Source organism: Portunus trituberculatus, chromosome 41, assembly GCF_017591435.1.
Source record: "Portunus trituberculatus isolate SZX2019 chromosome 41, ASM1759143v1, whole genome shotgun sequence".
NCBI classification, from domain to species: Eukaryota; Metazoa; Arthropoda; class Malacostraca; order Decapoda; family Portunidae; genus Portunus; species Portunus trituberculatus.
The window spans coordinates 22,112,864-22,140,363 of NC_059295.1; the positions used below are offsets into that span (position 1 = coordinate 22,112,864).

General features: G+C 47.7%; 2 protein-coding genes across 2 annotated transcripts in view; one reads left to right on the top strand and one right to left on the bottom strand.

Moving 5' to 3' along the window:
* LOC123517013 overlaps positions 1–358 on the bottom strand; it is a 27,970-nt gene extending 27,612 nt beyond the window's left edge. Inside the window, exon 1 of the mRNA XM_045276830.1 lies at positions 268–358. The gene's annotated coding sequence lies outside the window, so the exon portion shown is untranslated. The remainder of the gene's footprint in view (positions 1–267) is intronic.
* A 128-nt stretch (positions 359–486) lies between these two features.
* LOC123517014 (protein tiptop-like) overlaps positions 487–27,500 on the top strand; it is a 393,963-nt gene continuing 366,949 nt past the window's right edge. Inside the window, exon 1 of the mRNA XM_045276831.1 lies at positions 487–859. Coding sequence (XP_045132766.1) covers positions 820–859 — 40 coding nt within the window. The 5' untranslated portion in view covers positions 487–819. The remainder of the gene's footprint in view (positions 860–27,500) is intronic.

Consider the following 27,500-nt stretch of genomic DNA (forward strand, 5'->3'; position numbering starts at 1 on the left):
TCGACACCTGTCCTTAAAGGTGCCTCAGGACTTCACCTATACACTGAAAAACTGTTACTGTGAAATAATTCCTAATAACGAAGAAATAACGTGATTTATGACTTGGTTCACCGGGTACGGTACGCCATGTTAGATGCGATACTGACTGATTCAGAGGTACCGCCAAACGTATTCTTGCCCCTCACCAGCCAGCCACGTTCTTTCAAGCCAGTCTGTATGCACCGGGACATTCTTGGTTACTCCATGATATTGTAGTTATGCACCTACCTTCATAAACTGCTCCGTGAATGGATAAAATAAGCGATGAAGACCGTCGTTATCATCTGTACCGTAGCGCACTCTGGAGGAGGAGTTCACTGCTGGGGTCCGCCTCCCTTGCGGTGACGTCGGCACGGAACGCCTACATCGGGGATACGTCACAAAGCTCCGCCTATATTTACGCCAGACTCCTCCTCTCGAACAGATGACATCCCAAGACAGACAGGAACGTTTAGATTCTGACAACCTGGTGCAGCGGGAGGATGTGCCGCCATGCGAGCCGCGCACTGGCATGGTTTTAGGCGGTGTTGCAAGGGTTAACTTGCAATATTCATTGTGGTTGGAATAGGCGTGTGCATGATCAGTGGATACATGTTGGATACATAATGTGTCAGTGAGTGTAGAAGCATAAATTTTACGATGAAGCTGTGAGCAAGTGCGTATGTACTTGGAAGTTGGAGATTGCAATAGTTTGGTATTGTTGAAGTGTCATTGTTCCAAGTCTGGAAGGATTCACTCGACCTCTGCTGAGCTGCGCCCCAAGTGTCGAGTCCAACCAAGATGCCACGAAGGAAGCAGGATTGCCCTAAACGCATGAAATGTAAGTAACAACTTGACAAAGTGTGTGTTTGGATGTGTGTGTGTATGTGTGTGTGTGTGTAAATGTGTGTGTAAGTGTGTGTGTGTGTCATATTTCTTATCACACACACTCGGTTTTTCTTTCGTTAAGTCGGTTAAGTTTTGGTGGTGGATCGCAAGAGTGTGAGGGCGTGAGGGCAGCACGGGTGGAGCGGTGTGTGGCCGCGGGTGGCCAGCGCCAGGTCGAGTGTAGCTGCTGCACGTGGTGGCTCGTGACGCAACCCTTGGTGAAAACATCACTTTGAACCACTTTGTCCTTGCGATTATCAGCACGAGTCCTTTTGCATTGTGTGACACCCAGTGCAAGCCGGCTGTCAATCTGATACCACCCAACACAAACTCACGTAATTACATTCCATTGCCATTACGTGTGTGTCTATATATATATATATATATATATATATATATATATATATATATATATATATATATATATATATATATATATGGGTAGGTAGGTGAATAGATATATGTGACCTAAAACTTAATGGCAAGTGGCAGTGCATTAGTGATAGTTTGTTCCGTGTTCACTTTTTCATGTTGGTCGACAGTAGCAAAGCGACGCAGGACCTCCTAGGGTGCCTCTCGTGCCAAACCCTGCCAGCCAACACTCAACAAGTAGCCTTCGCCAAACTCACCCACCAAACTCGCAGCAGTGGTGGGCAACTTTAGTCCCCACCAAGTTTTCCTGCTCGGGAGGGGAGGGAGGGGGCGTCCTTCTGTCGAACTAAAAGGTGCTGCGTGGGGTGCCGCCTCTCGGGGGTGTGAGTGTCGGGCCTCAAGAAGCCACGTGCTGTGGTGCGAGGGGCGTCACAGCCACAAAATAAATGGTGTGGTCACTTTATTGGCTGTTTCGGCAGAAAGATGAGAAAAAGTTTCGTTTCATGTTTTCATCAAGTTTGTGTTTGTTGTTTTTGTTGTTGTCACTGTTGTGTTGTTTGTGCTGGTGGTCCGTGGTGGCTGTGGTTTTCATATTTTCACTATACTGTGGGTTATGTTTCTCGTCTCGGTGTGGCTAGAAGCGCTAAAAAGTATATAGTATTGATCACAACTGTCTCAGCTCTGACCCTTAGAGAAGTCAGCATTTTTTTTTTTTTTACCGTGACTTCCACCTCCGCCCCCTCCCCTCTCCAAGCAACCTGCACTCAATTGTCTCATGTGGTAAAGTTTCATTCATCATCAGCAAAACGCAGCTTTCACCCAAGCGGACTTATGACCAAATTCTGTTAGAATAACTGAGGAAATTGCACATTATTTTATTTCACGAAGGAAGCAATGCATCAATGACATGGGGCTGGCAAGTAAAGCCAACAACTAAATACATCATGAATTTCAAAAGGTGGCCATGCAACCCTTCGTGGTCAAACGAGTACTAAAGAGTGGAGTATTTTTCCTTGGGGTAAGGGGAGGAACAACCTGAAGAAGCCGCTGCGGGGTGTGGCAGCATGCAACACCCACCTCCCCACACTCAAGGAACTGACTGGCCCTTGCTGAGTCCCTTTCGAATCAACAAAAGTACAGCGCTTAAGGGAAGCCTGTCATCTAAATAAAAATGGAAGGCATCAGGGGGAACTTTTTCTCAGCTGACTAAGATGTTCTTTGTGTAGCAAGTGTGTGTTTTGTTGTTTGATTCGTTGGTATTCACGGAGTTGAGATTCGGTCTTCTCAGATGTAGAATATCTTAAATTCCTTAATATGTTAACTTTTTTTCTTGTCTTATATTTTCTTGGGCTTTTTATGTATCAGTTTCTGTGTGTGTGTGTGTGTGTGTGTGTGTGTGTGTGTGTGTGCGCGGACCTGTCTGATGTATTTTTGTTTCTTGCCACAAGTTAGAGCTAGTTTAAGGTTTTAAAAGTAGAGTTTCTTAGTCCTTGATTTATGTTTAAGTGGCGGGGTCAGCCACCGCATTAGTCTTGGACACAACTGTAGAAGGCAGCGAATGGTCAGTGCCAACCAGGGGCACCAGCAGACCACCGGTGGGCTGCTGGGCGGTGGCTGCACCAGTGTCACCTTCCCTCCTACCCTCCAGCTCCTCAGTCTACCTCACTCCGAGCTGCTCGCTTTGGTCCAATCGATAAAAAGCGGAGTTATGTGTACAGAAGGTATTAAGCAGCTTCAGTTGTGCTTTTAATCTCAAAAATGAAGCAAATGTTCTTTGAGTTGTAATGGCTGACACTTTCAGGTGTGGTGCTGACACTTTCAGGGATGGTGGTGTTCCCAGGATGCCATTTTTCACAATGGCTAATTTTTGTTGTTGCTATAAGAGGTGGTTTTTAATGTGTCTAATTTAATAATGAGGCAACAGCCAGGTATTGATATATATATATATATATATATATATATATATATATATATATATATATATATATATATATATATATATATATATATATATATATATATATATATATATATATATATATATATATATAGATAGATAGATAGATAGATAGATAGATAATCATAATCGTGAGGAAAGGCTTTCTTGTCAATATAATCCATTTCTTGCTCTTAGTAACTCCACAGCCTTGAGTCTAATATATTGCAAAATATTACGCTTCTGTTTCCACTACGCCAACAATTAAATAACTAAGGATAATATTTCATTTAATATATTTTCCCCGAGTTAGTGGTATTGTGGACTCAGCGTCGGCCCTGACCGACGCCCCTGGCCAGGGTGTCAACAAGTGAGACGGTCCGTGCCCCGCGCAGCTCGTGTCCGCCCCGTACCTTATGGCCGAATAGCGTGACCGACACAAGGAGATGGCAGAATCTGCAGGTCATTTTTTTTTGCTTGTGAGGATTGTCCCTCTCCTTGCAGGCCGCGGTGAAGCGCAGTGCATCACACAGTGCTCGGCAGCGGGAGGCACACACCACTGCCCGTTTTCTGGTGATAACACTTCATTACGTATCCATGCAGGAAATGCCGTATAGGCAGTGATCCCCTCAATCCTGCCTCCTCCTTTCCATTATGTTCGGCCTTACACGATTGTTGCAAGATTGTTGTAATCATCTCATCCGACAATTGAGCTGCAGCGGAGGGCGGGGCACGAGCCCGACAACGCACTGAACCAATGAGCAGGTGAGCGGTCCTGCGGGAGGAGCTTAGCGGCGCCACTCCTCACCTTTGCTTAGCTTCAAGTTTGAACTAGCAAAAATCCCTGTGGCGCTAACAGGAAGGCCTTAAGATATGGAAATATGAATATCTTGTGGTGTCCGCGCTCTCTGCAACACTGACGATGCAGCTAAGCAGTCAGGCGGCAGGCACAGGGAGGCCTTGCTTAGTTCACCACCGCTTGGCAGGGACGCTCCGTGATCGCCCGCTGCATTCTGCCTGGCCACAACTCTTTCAGGGTGATTCAGGACAGTTTTGAGATGAATGTGTTTCTGGGACGACGGCACGCTCAAGTATTTATCTAATATATTGTTGGATTTCAAATTTGAATTGTGATCTTCCTTTGTTTCTTTTTGTGTCAGCCACCAATATATCGGCTGTAATCCACTCCGTCCTTGTCATGTTCCCTAACCTCCCGGCACAAAGAGATAGGTAAATAGCTAAATAAATGAATAAGAAAAAGCGCCGCCCACCGGTGTGCTGCTCCCCTAGAGGCATCTCAGCAGTGTGGCAGCAGAGTGGGCCGGACCACCGGGCCGCGTCCCCGTGATAGGGCTGTGGAAGACTTGGATTTCAACACTACGAAATAATGCTCAAGGAGGTAGGCTATGTATCACTGCCTCGCCGCATTCATCTTTCCCTTGTCCTGCTCGAGCGTTGTGGACTTCAACATATTACTGTAAACATTGCTAGCCACTTTGTGACTCACGGAATCATACAGCTGGCTCGCCGGACGCTGAAAAAAAAAGGAAAGAAAAAAGAATGAAGCAAAAGACAGATGGTGAGGCACGATGAGCAACTCGAAGCAAGAGGGAGGACGGCGAGTTGTCTTCTAGTAACCAACACTGACAAACATTACAGTACTTCAAAAATGTACATCAGGCAGATACATAGATTTTGATATGACAATAATAATAATGATATATATATATATATATATATATATATATATATATATATATATATATATATATATATATATATATATATATACATATATATACACGTGTAAATTTTTTTGTACTTAATACAAAATGTTATACTTTATCTGTTCTGTAGTTTAGTTGAGAGTGTGCTGGCGCAGCAGCAGCTTTATGTAATTTTCACGTGTGTGTGCATTAGAAAATATGTATTAATTTAGCAAGACTAATGTTTGTGGGATGGAAGTGTGTGTGTGTGTGTGTGTGTGTGTGTGTGTGTGATGGTTGGTGAGTGACAGAGGCAGCGTGGTGGAGGCGCCGCTGCTGCAGGAAGTGTTCCTCAGAGGGGCGAGCACCTGATAGATGTGTTTGTTGTTCTTTTGAATGCTTTATTTGTCAAGAAGAGAAAAAAAATCGATATTCTGGGCATCATTGCCAACTTGGTATAAGATTGCGTTTTCTTGAATCGCAATCATAGTTATGAACATTTTCATCATAATTAATAACTAATTATTTTGAGTAACCAACACCGCGGACAGCTTGGTTGGCGGCGTGCCCCTTGACAGCCTCTAGTGGCCAGGGAGCGCCCTCCCCTACAGTACATGTGGACGGCTGGCGCTGCGCTCTCTTCACTCCTTCACGCTGAATTAGAGCTGACAAGTTTCTTCTTTGTGCCAGTTACTTGTGTATTAGTTCCTGAGGAGCTGGCGGCGGTCGCACTCAAGCCTCGTGGTGCCAGGCTGCTGCTGCTGCTGCTGCTTTGTTTGTCCGCGGTACTCGGCCTTCCCTCGGGCACTGGGCTGGCAGGTTATCTGGACGGAAGGCCTAGTGTGGTTTTCTTTCATAATGAGGATAAATAACTTGTTAATGGAGTCCAGTGCGGCCGCAAGGAGTGTGAGGGGGCCATCGATCAGCCTTACCTGGGATGTCGCGGGCGTCACGCTGGCCGGGCCATGGGCCACTGGTGGACTGTAGGAAGGCCACCATTCGCCTGTATTGGCTTGAAACACTTGTATGTAGCGGACTTTGAAGGGAGGACACACAGAGTACTGACCTGAGGCTTGACAGTGGTGGTGGTGGTGGCAGTGTTGATGTAGACTCCCTTGGCAGGGAAGGCTTCTAGCGGAGGCAGTTCAGCTATGAGGGTTTCTTTGTGTGTGTTAAGAGGGGTAAGTTTATTGATTATACTGGTGATGATGGTGATCGGAATGACGACGATGATAATCATAGTTAAGATAATGATTATAATAATAATAATAATAATAATAATAATCATAATAATAATAATAATAATAATAATAATAATAATAATAATAAAGATAATGATAATAATGATGGTGATAATATTAATAATGATAACTATAATATGTAATAATGATTATAATGGCAATAATAATCATTGTTATTACTATTGTTATTATCATCATAATTACCATCATCACTTTTTATTTAATTCGTTTTCAGCAATAATAGTATTAAATTCACACACACACACACACACACACACACACACACACACACACACACACACACACACACACACACACACCATGGCACCATGGCATGGTTGGAGTCAAGCCTCAGTTGAGTGAAGGAAGATGAATATAGAAAAACGACCATTGCTTGTTAAGACAGGCGAAGTTTAGGAAGATTTAGCTGAGGAGAGCGAGACAAGGAGGGGAGAGTGAGGGCTGCTGAGAGACAGGAGATGGGAGAGAAGCAGGAGATAATGAAGGCTAGTGAGGGATGGGCGGAGGGCTGACTGGTGTGAGAAGCTTCCTTGGGAACTAAGAAAGATTGCACATTTAAATTAGTGTTGTATTATGTGATGCAGGGAGGGCAGGCGAGGGTAGCAGGTCCACAGTGACGGGGCCAGCCCAGCAGCTGCAGGTGTGGCACTGGTGATGTGTGGCACCTGTGGCAGTGTAGGGAAATTACTTATGTCTTGATGTATGTTTTTACGTTAACTGAAGACACACTGAAACACCTGCTTTATGAAAGACTGGGGCGAGGGTTGGTAGGAAGGCGCCCACAGCGGCAAAGACGGCACACCGGGCAGGATGACTCCCTGAGTGACAGGCGCGAGTGGCACTCTGGGTTCGACAGCAGCGGGCTGACATGCTGCTGTGGGAGGAAGGCAGAGGAGGAGAGGCGGCGTGATACATTGCTAGGTGAGGAAGGGTTGTTGGGATAAGCAACGAAACACAAAAAGAAAAAACAAAGCGTAGGAAATGAAATATTAATTTGTTGAATTAGGATTGAAGGATGGAAGCTCAGGGAATGAAGCTCGGGTGTGAGGGACACCTCGCTCCTGGCGGGGAGTTATTGGCACCCTCGGCAAGCTCTGGAAGTATTTTTTTTTTGTCAGATTTTTATTTTTAATTATTTTGGTTTTCGTATTTTTATCTGAACTCAGATTGTCTAGGAAGACTTTGCACGGAGCACCCACGGAACGCATGCCACAAATACTCGGAGAATATATATTGTGCAAATTTTTCTTTTTTGTGGTGTGTGTCGGTGGCCGAGGTGGCTGGGGTATTAGGTATCGCTGGCCGTGTAGACATCTGCTAAGCCAACACTTTGATTAATTAGCACCATGCTTCTGGCGGGTCGCCTTACCGGGACCCGCCGCCCGGCTCTCCCTCCTCGGGGCTCGCGGCTGACTCATTCACTATATATATTTATGTTGTTGCCTCAGACTTGAACTGACAATATTTATTACTACAGTTTGATTGCAATGCTCCCAAAAGGAAATGGTCAGTAGATACGGTTAATTTTGAAAATATCAACAACAGTTATGATTCCCGTAATAAATGTGGCATCATATTCAGTCCATAAACTTTCATCACAGTATCAAAATTTTATTTGTGGTGATAACTTGCAGCGGTCACGTGTACACCTCGGCTTTTCATGGAATTCATTTTGATTGTTGATTTTTTTTATCTAATATTCCATTTTTCACATCGGAATATTTCTGAGAGATTTTTTGCTAATGTACGGGCGAACATTAAGGAAAAGAAAACTCAAAAGATACATTTCACGGTAATGAAGAATTGAATTCTTTGACTGGCAGGGAACCAAGAAAACTTACTCGTGGTTGGGAATAGTGTTTGTGGCTTATCAGGAACTACACAGCGTCCCGCCCCGCTCTGTCCCTGCAGACTGATGGGCGGAGAGTGTGTGATGCAGTGTTGGCCGCGAAAGTGCGATGGTTTGTGTGCCTGTGCGCTGTGGAGTGGCCGCAGGGAGCATCTGCTGGCCGTGGTGGCGACCTGCGCAGCGAAGGAACTTGTGCCTCTGGTGCCGCTTCGCTTCAGCCTCGCCTCAGTCAAATCCACTAACTTTTGAGAACGTTCGGTTTTCTTGTTGCAGATTAAGATTATCTTGCTGCATCATTCTTACACTACGCCACCTCGAACTGGCTACATGGCGGAAAGGAAAAATGTGACAGAAAAAACTCTCTAGATCCACAAGTAGGCGGCGAGGCTGGCTTCTTGGTCGCCAGAAATTTATAAATGTTTGTCATACGTTTTGGTGTAGCACATATCGACCTTGCTATCTTGCCCGCGGTGTGTGAGCGCCTTCCTCAAGGACGCGAGTGTGATGCTGCCGAGGAATTAACGCAAATTTTCTAAAGTTATATAACCAGACAGAATCAGGGTGAGCTGCGGACACAGACAACGGACACACTTTTACTACATACTCGGGCGCCGCTGTCCCTTAGCTCCCCTTACCTCCCTCCCCCACCACGCAACGCTACTCCAGCTCGCATCCTCCGCCAAGCCTCACCCGCCGCCGCTGAATCTTCACGATGTCACTCCCAGCTTCGACACATCATCGCCTCGGACACTGACTGGTGTTGTTAGCGCCACCGAGACGTCTTGCAGGGAGAGTGCGATGCGGTGTTGCTGCACCTCGCCTTCACCTGCTGTGCTGTCCTGACTGCGTCGAGAGGCGAAGCGAGAGCACACACACACACACACACACACACACACACACACACACACACACACACACACACACACACACACACACACACACATTCACTCACTTATCACTCAACTTTTTACTAAATAAGAAACACTTCCTCCACCTACACCCACCCACACCCCTCGCCCCAGCTCCCCACACACAAGGCCAAGACGGCGGGGTGCAGTAGTAGAGATGGTGGGCGTTGCTAGGCGGCCTACATCCGCCCATCCATCCATCAGCTCTGTCAACCATCCGTCACTCAGCCGCTTTGTCCACCGCCAGGCATCCATCACTCCTCTGGACTGTCCAACATCCGGCTACCACCGCACCAAACCATTCCACTTCACGTCCCACCACATTACCATACACCCGCACGTTTACCTCAATCTGCCGCCCACTAACTTGTAGTAAAAACTGTAAACACCCGTACTGCCACCCTCCACACGGTCTTTTTCTCGGCTTGCTCATAAAGTATGCGTTTCACCTCCTCACTGTCTCCCTCTAAAGTTCCTGAGCTTCGAGACAGCCTCAGTCACCTTCACTTCGCGTCTCCCGGACCTACACTTCCTCCCGTCACGTTTTCTATCGCTCTTCTTTTATTTTCTGCCAAAAGTCTCATGCTACTTTCCTAACCTTCCCTCGTCGCTTCATCTCTCCCTCTCGCACCCTTTCATCCTCCCCGGTCCCCATCCCCCGCCCCCGAGCCCCCAACACTCACCCTCCCGGGCTGCCATCAGAGGTCTCCACCCCCGCCACTCTTATTCTTTCCCCTCGTTCAGCTCCTCGCTCGTGTTACACAAGCGTCACCCTCAGACTGGAGGTCGCCGTTGACTGCTCCTCCAGATTCCCTGGAATACGGAAGCAAATGTTTTCTTGTTCTCGGGACATGTGTTTCCTTCATCCCCTAACATCCCCTCTCCAGCCACCTCCCTCCCCCTCCCCACTCCTGGCAGAGGTAAAACAATGAGCAAATATCATCGCTGAAAGAGTTACGAGCAGCATTGTGGTAGGTTTTGATTCCGAATGAAATTCTAAATGGCTTTTCACGCTCGACCTTCCAGCAGTGGTTGTTTATTTTCAGAGTTTACCCGACGAGCTTTGTTTTGTTTATAATAGACGTACCTGCGTTACCTTTTCTTTTTCTTTTTTGATAACCGAAGACGAGAAGGACGGAGATCGCACTGGTTAAAAACACCGAAAGGGGAAGATTGCCGTGTTACTTAAGAGGCGAAGCGCTCCTTAAACGAAACATTTTGGCAGCGAATGAATCTTAGCGGAGAGACCAGAGTAGGGGAACCGGAGGGAGGGAGGGAGAAAGGAAGGAGGGAGGAGGAGGTAGTGGTAGTAGAACGAAGAGGAGAGGAGGAGGAGGAGGAGAAAGAGGTTGAGGGTGAGAGTGAGGGGAGTGGGAGGCGGCAGGACGAGGGGAGAAGGTAGAGATATAGAAAAAGAGGAAAATAGAGAACGTAGCAAGTGAAACGTCGCGCCGCTAGTACAAGCAGTGAGGGGCTTTTCCGGCGCCACACACTGACGGCCTGGCGAAATGTGGCGGCGGCTGCGAGGTGGACCAAGCCCGCGTAAGGAGCAGAGGAGAGAGAGAGAGAGAGAGAGAGAGAGAGAGAGAGAGAGAGAGAGAGAGAGGGAGGCGAGAGAGAGAGAGAGGAGGAGGCGGGGCGTGTCGGCCTAACCCCTGGACGGACGGGGTCTGAGTGAGTGATGTGTGGTTGGGAGAGGACGGCCATGACGGGGGGAAGGGAGAGGGGGAGGCAACGCGGCCCCGGGATCAATGTGGGGAAGAGGGAGGGAGGGAGAAAGAGGAAAGAAGAGAGAGAGAGAGAGAGAGAGAGAGAGAGAGAGAGAGAGAGAGAAACCCAAAATGTGTACTAGTGGGATGTAGGCTAGTAAATATAATTAGACCATTAGAGTAGAGTATTAGGCTTAACGGCGAAAGGAAACTAAGACGTAAGGAACCTCTGGATGAACAATGAAAAATGACACCTTGAAGAGCGGAAAGTTACGGAGAGAGAGAGAGAGAGAGAGAGAGAGAGAGAGAGAGAGAGAGAAAGAGAGAGAGAGAAACTTCTATTTAGCCGCTTCGTATAATAAAGCATATGAATAAAACACGCAACAAAGAAAATAATTAACAATTTATTTCACATTGCACAAAACGTAATGGAACGGGAAACGTAATATGAAAAAAAGCTTATGTTAATTGAAACAAAAATATAGAGAAAAAGATATTCCAGAGAGAGAGAGAGAGAGAGAGAGAGAGAGAGAGAGAGAGAGAGAGAAAATAATAATTACAAGTCTAGGAACGGAGAAGAGAGTCGAGGCTTCCAGCAGCGTCACAGACAAACAGTTGAGGCGCGCTATGTAAAGACCAAGAATGTAAGAAAACCCGGTGGTGTGGCGGGCGAGGAAGCTTAAGACGGACAGACAGACGGACGGGCGGACAGCGAGAGGCGGACAGGCAGACAGAGGCCCGACGTGCCACCCTGACGGACACCAAGGGGAAGACGGACAGGTGACGCTCCGAGCCACCACTCCGCCAGGATTATTCTCAACTTTCTCGAGAGACGGTGGATAATTTCAGGCGGATGAGCGGCCGGCTGCATCAGAGAGAGAGAGAGAGAGAGAGAGAGAGAGAGAGAGAGAGAGTTTAGAATTTTCCCATGTTTCTTCCACTTTTTACTTCTCTTTCCTTCTAACATGTTATTATTTTAGCGAAAAGTCAGCGTCTGTCGGCCTTCGCTCTTATGTGATGCGGAGATTTTTTTTTTTTTTATCACCTCACACGAAGGCGAAAGCAGTGTGCATGTCCAGTGTTGGTGCGGGTCATGAAGTACTCACACCCTCCCAGCTCCTCTTCCCCTTCCCTCCGGCCCTACGGCACCTGTGGAGGAGCAGCAGAGCAAGAGGGGCGCGTCAGATTACTTCCAGGCCGGGATGACGCGAAGATGTACTCACGCTGTAGTAAAGGAGAGGAGAGGCATTTACTGCTGGCGCAAATAGCAATGGTCTTGTAGGAGGAGAGAGGAGAGGAGGAGGAGGAGGAGGAAGAGGAAGAGGAAGAGGAAGAGGAGGAGCGAGAGGTAACTTGCCTCGGGAGTTGGTTGGCCCTTGCTGGTGCTCCCTCCACAACTCTCGGGGTAAATAAAGTTAGCTGGAGAAAGGTTCCGAAAGCGCATTTTGACTAAAAGCTGGTAGCAGATCTCAACGGGAAATAAGTAACGCTAGTGAGGCCTGTGTTACGACAAGGAAGGGACGGAGAAAGGAAGGGAAGTGCTAACCTAACCCTTGCTGGATTTAAAATTTTTTTTGTATTATCCTGAAAGGCCTTAAACACACACACACACACACACACACACACACACACACACACACACACACACACACACACACACACACACAGTGCACGAAGCTGAGTCAGGGCAGAGCGAAAGAGGCCTCAGCATCTGAACAGTAGCTGGAGGAAGAGGAGGGTCTGACAAGGAGCGTGAGGTTGTGGGGTGAGGGGGGTCCGAGCGGGCAGGCGGACTGACGGCAGATTGACAGGATCAATGATTCCCTCCTGGACGACCGGACCAGCGCCCTACCAGGACCACCGTCGCTGCCGCCCGCTCAGGCCACCTCCACCACCACGCGCACCGCCGCCGTCTTGACCATCTCCCGCCTTCACCGCTCGCCTAAGCCTCCTCCACCGCCACCCGCACCGACTCCCGCCCGTCTTGGTCACTTCTTTCCCTTCCCCCCTTCTCCTGTTGCCCCCGCCTCAGTACCACATCTCGGCACCCCCCAGCCCTTCCGATGCCTCTACTCTAGTAATGTCGTTCACAATGACCTTAGGCGCTCCCTCTGAAAAAGTAATTATAAAAATATTGTAAATGAATGTCATCATATTACTTATTTTTACTTACGCCTGAGAAATCAGATCAGCTGTCTAAGGTTGCAAGAAATAAGAAAAAAAAAGAACGTCTTTATGCTACAATAGTGAGCAAAGAATCCTTCACCGCCTTTCATGGCACCATCTCGCCCAGTCCACTACAACGCAACACTGCACCGCCACCCACCATTACCCTGGCCTCCGCCGTGCCTCACTTCCCCTTTCAGCCTCCCGCTTCTTAGTGTCTTGCCGCTCGGGCATAATGTCCTTTCGCCCTTCGCCGTCGCCGTGAGGAGGTGCTAGTACGCCTCTTCGCCTCATTCTCTTTGCCTGCAGGTCTTCTTTTCCTCGTGGCTAGAGTCTCCCCGCGAATCGCGATGCCACAGATAACTTATCATCAGCATCACGCCGATGCCGCTACAGGAAAGCGTCCCGCGATCCCCCGCCGGCGAGCTCCTCACCTGGATTGCACGACTCTCGTGTTCCGAACCGTTGACTCGCTTATATCTGGCGCTCCGATGTACCGATTGCGCGACGACCCGGCACAGGGAGGCGGCGGCGTTAGGAGAGTCTATCCCCAATAATTCTTCCTGGCCTTACAAAGTTGTGTCGATGGCCCAGGAATGTATGAGGCTACGGCCCATCGTAAGGAACACTCACATTGCTATTTGCTGCATTACTAATACCGGGAAAGGAATTGGTTATATCGACTTGCGAGCAAAAGTGAGTGCGTGTCTTCATCTTTACTTTTCGCGAGGCATTATCTCCCGTCACTCCACGGAGACGACGCGCCTGACGGACAGACACCCACTGGAAAGTCGCCTCTCAAACAAATGATTCCTGGAAGTGGCCGGAGTGAGATCTGCGTGTCACTGTCTGTTCTCAGCGGGTCGATCCTCGTGTCGTACTTCAGAAAGCATCCAAGGCAGAGACGAGCTGTTTGAGGCTTATTACTGAAGTTTGGCAAGCATATAAAACTTCACAATTATTAAGTTTATCAGATGTCGGTGGCTGAGTCTTGGCGTGTAAGACAGGTTTTTTTTTTTCTTTTTTTTTTTTATATTTGTGTGGAGTTAATGTGTGTAATTCTGTACTAGTGGCGATAATTAAGTATAATGTTGATAGTGATTCAAACCGGTATTGATTTTTGAACCACTTAGAGCAGGGAACGAAGGACCCGCTTGTTTTGAGGTGGTCTGCAGCTCTTATTATTATTTCGCAGCAGGTTTTCTCGCTCAAATCACTCCTTATTGAACAATTTCGTTATCTTTGCCTTTGCGGAGTGAGCCGGATCTCAGATAGCCAGCCCAGCCCAGCCAGGCCCAGCGACGCGCGCCCCGCCACCCTACCAACCCTCCAACCCACCGATTGTTATCATTATTATTTTATTGCTGTTGTTATTATTATTATTATTATTATTATTATTATTATTATTATTATTATCATCATCATTATTATTATTACCATTCCTATTATTATTATTATTATTATTATTATTATTATTATTATTATTATTATCATTATCATTATCGTTATCATTAACCCCTTCAGTACCAGGACGCATCTCCCTATTCATTCTGGTTACTATTTAGCGATTTTATACAACTTCAGAAACTCATGTGGGGAATTGAAATAGTGAAGACGCTGGTCATTAATCTTCCAGTCAATAAAATCGTCTAATTATACCCAAAAATCAAGGTAAAAATGTGTCTCAGTACTGGAGAGGTTAATGAGTTTAATATTGTTTTATTGTTACTACTACTACTACTACTACTACTACTACTACTACTACTACTACTACTACTACTACTACTACTACCACCACCTCTATTCCTACTACTACTACTACTACTACTACTACTACTACTACTACTACTACTACTACTACTACTACTACTACTACTACTACTACTACCTTAAATGGTACTGCTACTGTTTTATTATCTCTTTATATAATATTAAAACTATCCTTACTAATGAAACAATTCCTGTTAGTGCTACAGTAGGGAACTGTATTAGTGTTTCTCACAATAACAACAGTAAAAGTGATGAAAGTACTTTTGTTATCACTGCACTGTTACTGTTACTGGTGACACTGCGGTGGTGATTCTTGTGGCAGAGGTGGTACTGATAATAACAATAAATATAATAACTAATAATAATGAAGTAATAATGATGGTAATGGTAAGAAAAACAATAATAAGAATAAAGATAATAGCATGAAGATGATGATAATGATGATAATAAGGATAATAGTAATAATAATAATGATAATAATAATAATAATAATAATAATAATAATAACAATGATAACTAGTGATAATGGTAATAATAGTAATAATAATAATAGTAACAAGTAATGATAATGATGATCACATACACACACACACACACACACACACACACACACACACACACACACACACACACACACACACACACACACACACACACACACACACATATTATTAGTGCTAGTACTCTCGTTGTTTCTTTACATTTAATCGAAATCTTTACTGCAATTTCTTTTTTTCTTTCACACTCTCACTTTTGCCTTGGTTAATTTCTTCCCTCCACTAATTCACGTCACTTTATTTCCCATCACGTCGTAACTCTCATTCAGAAATCTTGAAACACCTCCTGCTCCCCTTTCTCTCCCCTCATCTAGTTACAGCCCTCCCTATCTCCCTCCCTCTCTCAACTTTTCCTCCCTCAATCCACCAGCACCAGCAGAAGCAGTGCGTGGCTCGGGATGGCGCGCTGCGATAGTGGAATGACAGACGTGTTGGTGACCAGGGTAGCTAGGCTTTTCTTGAACCTTTCCTGTGTTTTTTCTTACTTTTTCTTCAGATGGCCTTCGTCTCAGCTGGGATGCCGCCTCGTACCTTGAGGAAACACTGCTTAGGGTCTCCTGTTTGCCTCTAGTTTCATTTATTTATTTTTACTGTTAAATAGTGGAGGATGCGTGGGTGGACTTTTTGTGGGTACGCAGGAGAAAGGAGGAAGAAAGGAGGAGGAAGAGGTAGCGATGATGTGTGCTTTATTTCTTCCTTTGTGCCGCGTGTGTTGGGAAGGTGTTGAGGGGAAGTGTGGCTACTCCCCAAATCATTCTACTTCCTGTCCGCATTAGGGAGTGGGCGGGGGAGAGAAAGAATCTTAGCTCCTCCTTCTATTACTACTACTACTATTTTTCCTCCTCCTCCTTTTCCTCCTCCTCCTCCTCCTCCTCGCGTCGCTCCTCTGTCCGCTACTCTTCACAACCAACACTTTTTGGTTCATCCTCTCGCGGGGGAAATACAGTTCTTTGTTTACCTACTTCTGTTCTCGTCTGGCGTGCGCGTGTGCTCATGTGTGTGTCTGTGTTTGTGTATGTACTCTCTCTCTCTCTCTCTCTCTCTCTCTCTCTCTCTCTCTCTCTCTCTCTCTCTCTCTCTCTCTCTCTCTCTCTCTCTCTCTCTCTCTCTCTCTCTCTCTCTCTCTCTCTCTCTCTCTCTCTCTCTCTCTCTCTCTACGCCAGCCTGTGTGTTTTTTATTAATTAATTACAGTTTCCGCTGCTTCATATTCCTGGTTTTATATCTTTATCATGTTTTCCTTTGCCTCCTTTTTCTATTGTGTCGTTTGTAGCGTTCCCTCCTTTCTTCCCCACGTGCTATCAGTCTCTCCTGTCTTTATTTTGCTTTTTTTTGTGATGAGGTGTGTCAGTAATCCAATATCCCGGGTTCACCTGCCTTTCTCTCTGGGCAAGAACCTTCCTCTCCCTGCAGGTCAGAGAGGAATAATTGTCATCAATCCAGTTACCTCACATTGCCTTCCCTGTCACCCTCCCCCAACGCTCACCCTCGCCTTCTCCTCGTTCGCCTCTTCTTCGTCCTCGTCCTCGTCCTCCTCCTCCTCCTCCTCCTTCTTCCTCGTCCTCCTCCTCCGTCACCTTTGTTCTTCCCCTTTTGTTTTGCCTTTCCCATTTTTAGTTCTTGTCTTGCTCTTGTTGAGTTGTTTTTTTTCTTGTGTGTGTTTTGTTTCTTGTTTTATTTCTCCTCGTTTTGTGGTATTTTTCTTTCACCGTCGTAAGTGTTTTTTTTTTTTTATTTGTGTATTTATTTGTTTATCTTATTCATTCCTAACTGTCTTCGCATTCTTATCTTTTTGTTGTTGTTGTTGTTGTTGTTGTTGGTGTTCTTGTTGCTGTCACTGTTTTTTTTTTGTTTATGTCCTGCTTATATAGTCACGTGGAATTGATTGAATAAAATGTAAATACACACACACACACACACACACACACACACACACACACACACACACACACACACACACACACACACAGAGAAAAAAAAGTGTGTGTGTGTGTGTGTGTGTGTGTGTGTGTGTGTGTGTGTGTGTGTGTGTGTGTGTATGTGTGTGTGTGTCAACCTCCCTGGCCTCGTCTCTTTGGTGTCCCGGTGGTCTGCCTTCCTTCCCTCATTGTCCCCTTGAGCTCACACTAGAATAATTGTTATTAATCCATTTACTGCCTCCCACACCCGCCTTTCCTGAATGTCTCCACCAGCGCCCTCACACACTCCTCCCCTCCTCCCCTCCTCCCCTCCTCCCCTGACCCATTCCCTTCTGAACTTCCAATATACACCTCCCTTCCTCCCTCCTTGACCCTCTCTTCCCTATCCCCTTCGTTCTTTCTATTTTTTTTTTAATTCTTCCGCCCTTCCTGTCACCCTTCCTCCCGTCCCTCTTCCCTTCTCTCCACCTTTTCTTCTCTGTCCTTCCTTATATTTTAACGTCATCTTCCTTTCCAGACAGTCCTTTCCTTTCCTTTACTTCCTAACTACACATTTTTCTCCCCTTCCATTTCTTTCCTCCTCCTCCTCCTCCTCCTCCTCCTCCTCCTCCTCCTCCTCCTCCTCCTCCTTCTCTTCTTCTTCCTCTTCTTCCTCCTCCTCCAAGACCTGCCTACCCTACCCCATCGGCTTTATCTTCCCAAGAGTCTTGTGCGCTCCCCGCCTCCTCCACCTCCCCACTCCTCTCAGTCTCCTTCGCTTCTTTCTCCTCTTCTTCCTCCTCTTCTGCCTAGTCTTCCTCCCGGCCTGGAGTGTCAGCACGGGCGGCTGACGAGCAGACTGACAGATCAATGAATGCCACGCGACACACCCTCACAGCCCCATGCCCCCGCCGCCAGCCCTCCGGTCGGCCCTCCCGTCCGCCCGGCCTTTATCAACACGCTCTCTCGCCTCCAGGACTTCTTGCTGCCCTAGTCGCTCAAGCCTTCCAGTCCCCACCGTTCTCCCCCCCCCCTCTCTCTCTCTCTCTCTCTCTCTTTCTCTCTCTCTGGCCGCCCCTCCAAGTTTATTCTGCCGGTGGTGATCCGATCTTAGGGGATCCTCAGAGCTTCGGCGTCTCGTTTGGTGTTTCGGGCTCTCTCCAGGATTTCTTCAAGTTGGCGTTCTGCGAAGTCTGTCTTTCTTTGTCTTTGGAGAGATCGCGTGTCTCTCGGGTCCCGCTCCTCCGTATCTCACTCTTATCTCAGCTTATTTTCCCGGGATCTTCCTTATGGGTCCACTTCCTCGCCACCCGGATTTGGTTACTTCTTGCCCCGGATTGTACAAATTGTCTCACCTAAACCATCTTTATTCAAGCGACCCCCTCCCTTCCCGTCTTCCCATTCTTTCCCCTCCCTCCCCACCCTGCCTGGGCCCCTCCCGCCCTCAGCCCCTCAACACCTTCCGTCTTGTCTCGTCTGTTCGTGATTTGTCATAAAGGTTCGATCCCAGAGATGAATTGTTCGCTCGCTCGGCGCTCCTCCAGGCAGCTCTCAGCAGTGTCCGGGCCTCGGCTGCCTCTCCTCCGCGGTGTTCACGCCCTCAAGGGCAAGCAGCCTCTCTCTCCGTCAGCTGCTCCCGCGCTGAGTTCACTGATCGCCAAGGATATTGAAAAAAGGCGGAAGTTGGCTTGATGCTGGGAAGAGGGTTAGCTCCTTGTTCCCCCCTCGGCCCCCCACCCTTCCCTATCCCCTCTTTCCCTCAGCCCCTCACACAGGCAATTTACCGCCCTTGCCAACACGACTCGGGAGGTGGCGCGCAGTGCCTTGCACGTACAACACACACACACACACACACACACACACACACACACACACACACACACACACACACACACACACACACACACACACACACACACACACACACACACACACACACACACACACTTCTGACGCGAGTGTATTTTCTGTGTTGTTTTGACCAATGTCTTGTGGCTTTGTTGTATTATATTACGTAATGTCTCGTGAGAACAGACTCGGTAGATGCTGCAATACAACACAGGAGTGAATTATTGAAGTTAGGAAACAATATTTTGGTGTGTGTGTGTGTGTGTGTGTGTGTGTGTGTGTGTGTGTGTGTGTGTGTGTGTGTGTGTCAGGCTACAGTAGTACAGGAAGTACACTGCAGCCAGTTTCGTAGTGTGTTTACAGCGCGGGAGGCGGCACCCAAGTATGTATGAGTGAGAGTGTGCGTGCGTGCGTGTGTGCGTGTTTGTCAACAGGCCTCGCGGGTGTTGCAAAACTGCGCGCGCACTTCCCTGCACGTGCTCTGCTTGCTCCCACGTGCTGGCCAGGCCCTCACTCTCCCTCCTTCAGGCAGCGTGCGTGACTCTGGCCGCCGGTGTGTGTGTGTGTGTGTGTGTGTGTGTGTGTGTGTGTGTGTGTGTGTGTGAACGTGACGAGCATAGTATTGCCTAACAGGGACATTTAAAGACCGTTCCTGTTCCGTAGGATAAGGGAAGGAAAAAAGGGGAAAAGGGGACGAAAAACTAATGGACACTGAGGCAAATACAAAAGCGGCAGAATGAAGGGTGTAAAGGGAATTTGTGATGGCGAGAGTTATAGGGGGCGTGAAGAATTGTGGGAAGAATGAAGGGGAAACGCAGGTCTCTAACAGGCCAGGGAAGAAGGCGAGTCGTGGCGGGGCGGGGCGGGTTTAAGTTGGGCGTAAGAGTGTGTTGTGGAGGCGAGTTGTAATGGTGCACTGAGGGGACAAATGTGATGCAGGGGTGATGGTGGTGCCGTAGTGAGCAGCAGCACGGCGTAAAGTTAATTAGAGTTGAGGCATGGGAGGTGCAGGAGGGAGTAAGTGTGCGCCACGCCAGCACATGGTCTGGGGGGGGGGTTGACGGAGAGGCGAGGGAGTCTGAGTGAGGGGCAGAGGCGCCCTCCCGTCCCTCCATATCTGCTGGCGGTGGTCGCCCCACAAGATGCCGTAATATATGACCCCTGGAGCCAGTCCCCCATTTTAATGGCCTGGGGTCATCTGGAAATTTCTTTGTTCGACATGGTCACAAATCACTCATGAACACCAGATATTTACCGGCGGCCCCGCAGTGTGCGTAAGGGTTTATATCCCACAACGCCCTCCATTGATGCCAAGATTACGCTTGGTGCGGGGCTGGGGCGGCTACAGGCCCTCGGCAAAGGGTCTGAGGGCGCATAAGAGCCACTTGCCCGTGATCCCCGACCGCGGGGCCGACGGTATCCTCACTGAGTGGCGCCCCATGCGCTCCTGTCACGTTGTCGACAAAGACGTCCATAAATTTTGTCAAGTTGTCTAATATCCATGGGTGTCCCTAACACCCACCCGGCCGTAATGGGTGGATATATATCTTGTCAGGGCGGCAGCTCAGGGCGACGGACATTCCCGCCACAGCCGCCCGCATGCGTCACTGTCACACGCACACAACAGCCGCACCACGCCCACCCTCACACCACGCCCATGCCAAGCTTCCCACCACGCCCACCCCGCCCCTACCCAGACCCCCGCCGGCGCGTTAATTGCATTACCCTGTACATCAGTCCGACGCGGCGCGAGGAGGGCGGCAAGGTGGGACATTTTCTTCAATATCAGCGTACACGTTCCTGGGTTATTTAGATAAGAGGTGGCCTTGGCGAGGGGCGGGGAGGAGCAGGGGAGGGGCAGCAGCAGCAGCAGCGTCCCCACAGCCGACCCTCATTACCGACCCACACTCCGCCCCGCCTCACCTTACCTCACTGAAAGAAAACTCGCTCAACTTTCCACCTCTCTCACTTTAACCCTCTTCCTCCTCCTCCTCCTCCTCCTCCTTCCTCCATCTTACCTTCCTCTCACCCATCCCGTTCCCCTCATTCCTTCCCTTCTCTTCCTCTCTCCCTCCCCTCCCTCCCTCCATCCTTGGGGCCCTCTCATCATCACTGTCTCCTCCCTCCAAATGTTTTCTACATGCTTTTTTTTTTACCTTTTCTTCCTCTCATCCTCCTCACACCTTCCCCTCCTTACTCGCTACTCTCACTCCACCCCTCCCCCTCCCACTCCCCTTTCTTCTTCCCCACCACACACCAACAGAAAGTGGTGTCATATTTTTCCTTGATTTATTGAAGTGTTCCTTTTTATTTGTGTTAGTTTGTCAACGTTACTCTTTTTTTTTTCTAAGTTCTCGTGGACATCTGAAGTTATTTACTGTAGTTGATTTATTTTTTCTCTTTCTTTTCTCTGTAGTAAAAAGAACAACAACAATAACAATAATTACGACTACTACTACTACTACTACTACTACTACTACTACTACTACTACTACTACTACTACTACTACTACTACTACTACTACTACTGGTCAACCAAAACCTAATATCCCGCCAAATAACAACCACCACTACTACTACCACTGCTACTCCCATTATCACCACCACCACCACCATCACCACCACCACCACCACCACCACCACTACCACTACCACCACTACTACCATCGCTATAACCATAACCATCAATTATAGGGGGAGCTTGTAACTGGTGTGGGGCTGGGCGAGTGAGTGAGTGAGTGAGTGAGTGAGTGAGAGAGAGAGAGAGAGAGAGAGAGAGAGAGTGGGAGGAGGGAGAGAGTGAGGGAGAAGGGAGGAAAAGAAGAGCGTGGTATTGCAGCTGTTAGTCTTAAATTAGGCAACCTTGCCAATCATTCTCGAGCTTCACGTTAGCGTTGGCAACTTTGCTCCCCTCAAACCCTCATTCCCCGACATATAACCCCTTCCTTTCCCCTCCCCCCCCACAACACCCATCACCCCTCCTACACTGCCAGGCCTTTCCCTCTACCGCGCGTCTCTTCTTCCTCCTCCTCCTCCTCCTCCTCCTCCTCCTCTTCGGGATACGCCTTTCCTTCCTCTTCCTCTGCAGAACTTTTAAACATATACATCACCTTTGGCTTTTATCACTCTAATGTGCGGCAACTAAGCTATTAGTCCCGCGGTGGTCAGAGAGAGAGAGAGAGAGAGAGAGAGAGAGAGAGAGAGAGAGAGAGAGAGAGAGAGAGAGAGAGAGAGAGAGAGAGATGGGGGGGGAAGTGCCATAGCAGTATTAGTTATGTTCTTTTAACACGTCAAAGAACAATAATAACGATAACAGTAAAGTTTTATCTTCTTTCTTTTCGCCGCTTGTCTCTCTCTCTCTCTCTCTCTCTCTCTCTCTCTCGAAGAAAAATGTATAATGAAAAATCGTGTGTGTGTGTGTGTGTGTGTGTGTGTGTGTGTGTGTGTGTGTGTGTGTGTGTGTGTGTGTGTGTGTGTGTGTGTGTATTCAAGAAAGGAGGGATAATTGGGGATGAGGAGGGGTGAGATAGTGCGGGAGGAACAGTGAGGGACAGTGATCGAGTGAGGGAGCACCTGTGTGAGTGAGGGAGGAGGAGGAGGAGGGTGCTGAGCTGGGGAGTTTGTGTGGGGTGTTGAGAGAGAGAGAGAGAGAGAGAGAGAGAGAGAGAGAGAGAGAGTTGGAGTGAGTGTGAGTGGGAGTGCGGATGTGGATGGATGGATGGAGGAGTGACTGATGGGTAAGTGGAGGGGACGGATGGGAGTTATTGAAGAGTGAATGAAAGGGAGAGAGGTGAGGGAAGAGGAGCTAAGTGGTGAGGGGAACGAAACGCGCCAGGCAAAGTTGTTGAAGGGGACAGGGACGCCGGGAGGGGAGGGAAGGGGAAGGGAGGGTTGGTGGAGGGCAGGACAGCAATGGGTGGTGGGTGGAAGTGATGGACTGGCGGAAGGGGAGTGAAGGGCTTGGTGGTGGTGAGTAAAGTGGAAGCACAAGGAGGAACCGTCGACCCCTTCGTCCGACACTCAATATTCTCCGTCATTATGACCCACGCCACCCCAAGATTTATACAGGCCTATTACAGGTCACATGGCCCATTTGTCGAGGTAAGGTGATGCTGGCCAGTCCCACCCTCCGCCCGCCAGTCCGCCCTATCTACGGAACACCCGCGAAACACACGCCACAAGGCAGCAAAGTCTCCCTCTACCAGACCAACATCGCCTCAAGAAACAACCCCGTGTTTTTTTTCTGCCTGTTGATTCATTATCCACCAATCAATGAAACCATATATCTGGATCTTCCAGAGTTCATACTATACTTTCCTCTGACACACCTGCTTTGTTTTGTCCGCGGTGGCAGGTGGTCAGCCAAGAGAGAGAGTGGCGCATGTGTTCTGTGTCTTGGCAGGTGTGGCGAGGCGAGGCAGGTGTTAGGCTCATTACAGGAAGCACCCAAGTGTCATTGTAGAGAGTGAATACTTGCAACTCAGATACTTATATAGGTATTGATTGGGCGCTACACTGGAAAGGGTGGCTTAGGAGGGAGGGAGGGAGGGAGGTATGGAGGTAGGGAGGGAGGTAGGGAGGGAAAGGGAAGACTGAAGAGCACTCACTCTGAGAACATGAACATTCCAGACAACAACTCTTGTGGAAAGGAAGGTACGAGTAGAAAAGCGATGAAGAGGCTCAGGCCTGACGGTCCACCGCGTGTATGCGGCGGTGGTGCTAAGGTCCAGTGTAGAGTGGCACACTCTCGCGCCCACTCTCCCTCCTTCCCTCCCTCCTTCCCTATACCCGTGACGTGCACACTCCCCTTCCCCTTCCTCCTCCCCATTCCTCCATCGCATCCCGGACAGATGTTTCACGTTTTATGGGTTTTGTCACAGTACATTTGTTTTAAAAAATATAAATTAGATGAGAATTTGCAGCTCTGCTTCAAAAAGGTGCTTTGCAGATGGTTACTTTATGGAAAGCCAACCCTCAGTGGTGGCGGCGGCGGCGGCTCCACGCAGGTGACGGGCATCCATCATGGTCGCGGCGCACCTCAGGACATTGTGTGAAGATTAAGTATCGCGATACACGGGGAAAGCTGGCCAGCATACAAGTGTCGCGCAGGTGACCGCCGGCCGCAGCATAGACGTGGTGGTGATGCGTCATGCTGCGCCCTGTTCTTAGGGTTATGCTTCCTCTCCTCCCTCCCTGTCCCCTCCTCCTGCACCTCCCCTGCCGGCCTGTTGTTACTCAGTCTCGTTATGGAGTGCCGGCCAGAGCTCATGCTGTTATGTCATCCTTCATTTAGATCTCATTACACACACACACACACACACACACACACACACACACACACACACACACACACACACACACACACACAAATGCATATTTTCAATCAATACTGCAACATAAATTAACTGTTTATTATTATCATTATTATTATTATTATCATTATTATTATTATTATTATTATTACTATTATTATTATTATTATAATTATTATTGTTATTATTTTTATTATTATAATCATCATTAGTGTTATTTTTATTATCATTATTATTATTGGTATTATTATTATTATTATTATTATTATTATTATTATTATTATTATTATTATTATTATTATTATTATTATATTATTATTATTATCATTATTACTACTATTACCATTATTATTATTTTTTATTATTATTGTTATTATTATTATCATTATTATTATTATTATTATTATTATTATTATTATTATTATTATTATTTCTATAATTACAGTAAATAGAAATACGGGCATATATATATATATATATATATATATATATATATATATATATATATATATATATATATATATATATATATATATATATATATATATATATATATGGTTGAATAGGTTCTTGGAGTTGAGGTTTTGAAATGGGAATCAAGGAGTTCCTTTGTCGGCGGGTGAGTCGGGACGCGAGTGTTGCCGGGTTTACGGGCTGGCCACATCGAGCGATTCGAGCGAATTTTGGAGTCGAAGAAAAGTTACGATGCGAGCGCTCCCCCGCGGCTGAGTGCGGCGCCGCCCTCGTTCAGTAGCGGATCCCGTGCCCGGAGTAGACCCTATATAGATCGATCAGCCGCTATGTATTGGACAGGCGGTGTGTATCGGACGGAACCAAACCACCGCAGGTAACAACCCAACGAGGTGATAAGAACCAGGAAGGTGGTAGTTTGCGTCACCCGAGAAACAATTGGAACCAGCCTCGCCCACAATAGCATTGCACTATTTTTCCCCGTCTACAGCTCCACATGGCACTTTCAAAAGACCTGTTATCGACCCCGCCTGTATTACTTGTGATATACGAGGGCGTGGAGCGTGACGGGTGATAAATGGCGGAGCATATGCACATACACGCATTACCCGCTGCGGGAAGATGAAGGGAAGAATGGGTAGAGAAGAGACGCGGAGGGAGGAGCAAGATGAGGGTGAAATGGGTGGAAGCAGGAAATAGGCCGCGGGATCAGCCATCAGTGGTAGATGGGATGACGCGCTGTGTTTCCAGTTCATTATGAGCATCTAGCTAGGGTGACGCGGGGCAGCAGGACACACTCCCTGCCCGCCCTGCCTCATCCTAAACCCCCCAAATAGTCTGGAGTCTCCACGAGGGGCTGGATGACGCTGTTAATTCAGACATCGCCTGCGTCCTGTTGATCGAGGTTGAATTGTCTCTCCGGTGTGGCTGAGTGTTGGCACGTCCACGCCGCCCACCTCCACCATCAGCTTGGGTCGTGGTGGCTCAGGGGCGGCAGGTCGATGTTCCTTGGGTGTCACGGCAGTGGTAGGCAACCCTGGCGGGGCGTCCACGTGTCTCCTGCGGTGTCACATATTGCTCATGTATTATTACTCTTACTTGCTAATTACCGTTTGTGTTCCTCATCCTCCTCCTCTTCCTCTTTTACGTCTTCTTTTCCTTCTTCTTCGTGTTGTCATAATTAGTTATTGTTATTGTTATCATTATTACTCATATTATTATTATTATTATTATTATTATTATTATTATTATTATTATTATTATTATTATTATTATTATTACTACTACTACTACTACTACTACTACTACTACTACTACTACTACTACTACTACTACTACTACTACTACTACTTTTGTTATGATGATGGTGATGGTGATGATAGTCATGATGATGACGATGATGATGATGATGATGCATATTCTGATGGTGGATCTGAATGCATAAAACATGCAGAACATTAACTTTCGTATATCTTATTACCTTACATAATTACACTAATTTTGGCCCGGCTCGGCCAGTTGTCACTCCACCGCCGCGCCGCGAGGCCTTCCTATTTTTGTTTATTTTATATTTCATTTTTTTTTTTTTAACATCTGCAAAATATTCAAAGTTACACACGTCGTAGCTTTAGCATCGGACAGTCAATATTAGCAGAGCGTTTACAGCGGCAATGAAGGCGCTGCATACTCCTCAACACTCCAGCGGGACTAGGCAAAGGCAGGGAGCTGAGGGCCACGTGAGGCTGGTGGTGGTGGTGGTGGTGGTGGTGGTGGCAGGCAGGTGGAGGGTCACAGCTTGGTCTACCTTCACGAGATCTGTATTGACCCGAACCCCAAAAGTCCACCCTACTCAAACTTTACATCGCGTGCATTCCGAGGAGCTCATAATGACCTTAGTTCTGGCCAGGCTTGCACGTCGAGGGGCCGCCCGCCACACCGCATCGCTGGTGCCAGAGTCAGCTTCCCTCCTGATGGCACTCCATGTAGAACCATGACCCGCCCTTTCAGCAATACCTCAGAAAGACAATATTACAATGCACCGGCGTGTGTTACTCTGGAGGTGGCTGTTAGGAGAGCCGGGAATGCCTGAGTGTATCGGCTCAGGAAGAGGAGGAGGAGGAGGGAGGAGGCAGTGCACGTCTAGGAACCAGAAAGTGAACACAAATCAGGGGATCAGTGACCCTCGAGTGGCGAAGAACCTGCGGCGCGATGTCAAAGTGGTCACACACACACACACACACACACACACACACACACACACACACACACACACACACACCACTTCACCATAACTCTCCGCATACACACATATATAACCCCATGAGGCTGGGTTGGTGGGGGAGGGGGCGCCGCGCCGCTCCTCCTCCGGGCTGGTGTGCGGCTCAGGTGTCAGGCCACTACCGTATTTCTGGCCCGTGAATGAGGCAGGACCCATCTTCTATACACACGCCTGAAATACGACGCGCTGCCCCAATCACAACCGACTGAAATATGGTGGACGGCGAGACAGCAGCGTTACCGTATTGCTCGCCGGCCTCCGCTCTGCCTGCGCCGCCTGCCCTGGGACCGAGCCTTTGGTGATGGTGGGGGAGGGGGAATGGGGAGCTGCTTCTTTTTGTACCTTCCTAATGGTTTCCCGGCGTGTGTTACGTTTAGAAGCGTCAAGATAAATGCAAAAGTAGGGTATCTTATTGTTATTATTATTATTATTATTATTATTATTATTATTATTATTATTATTATTATTATTATTATTATTATTATTATTATTATTATTATTATGAGTGGTGGTGCGGTGTGGCCAAGGCTGCAGGGGATGTCTCAGCCGGGCAC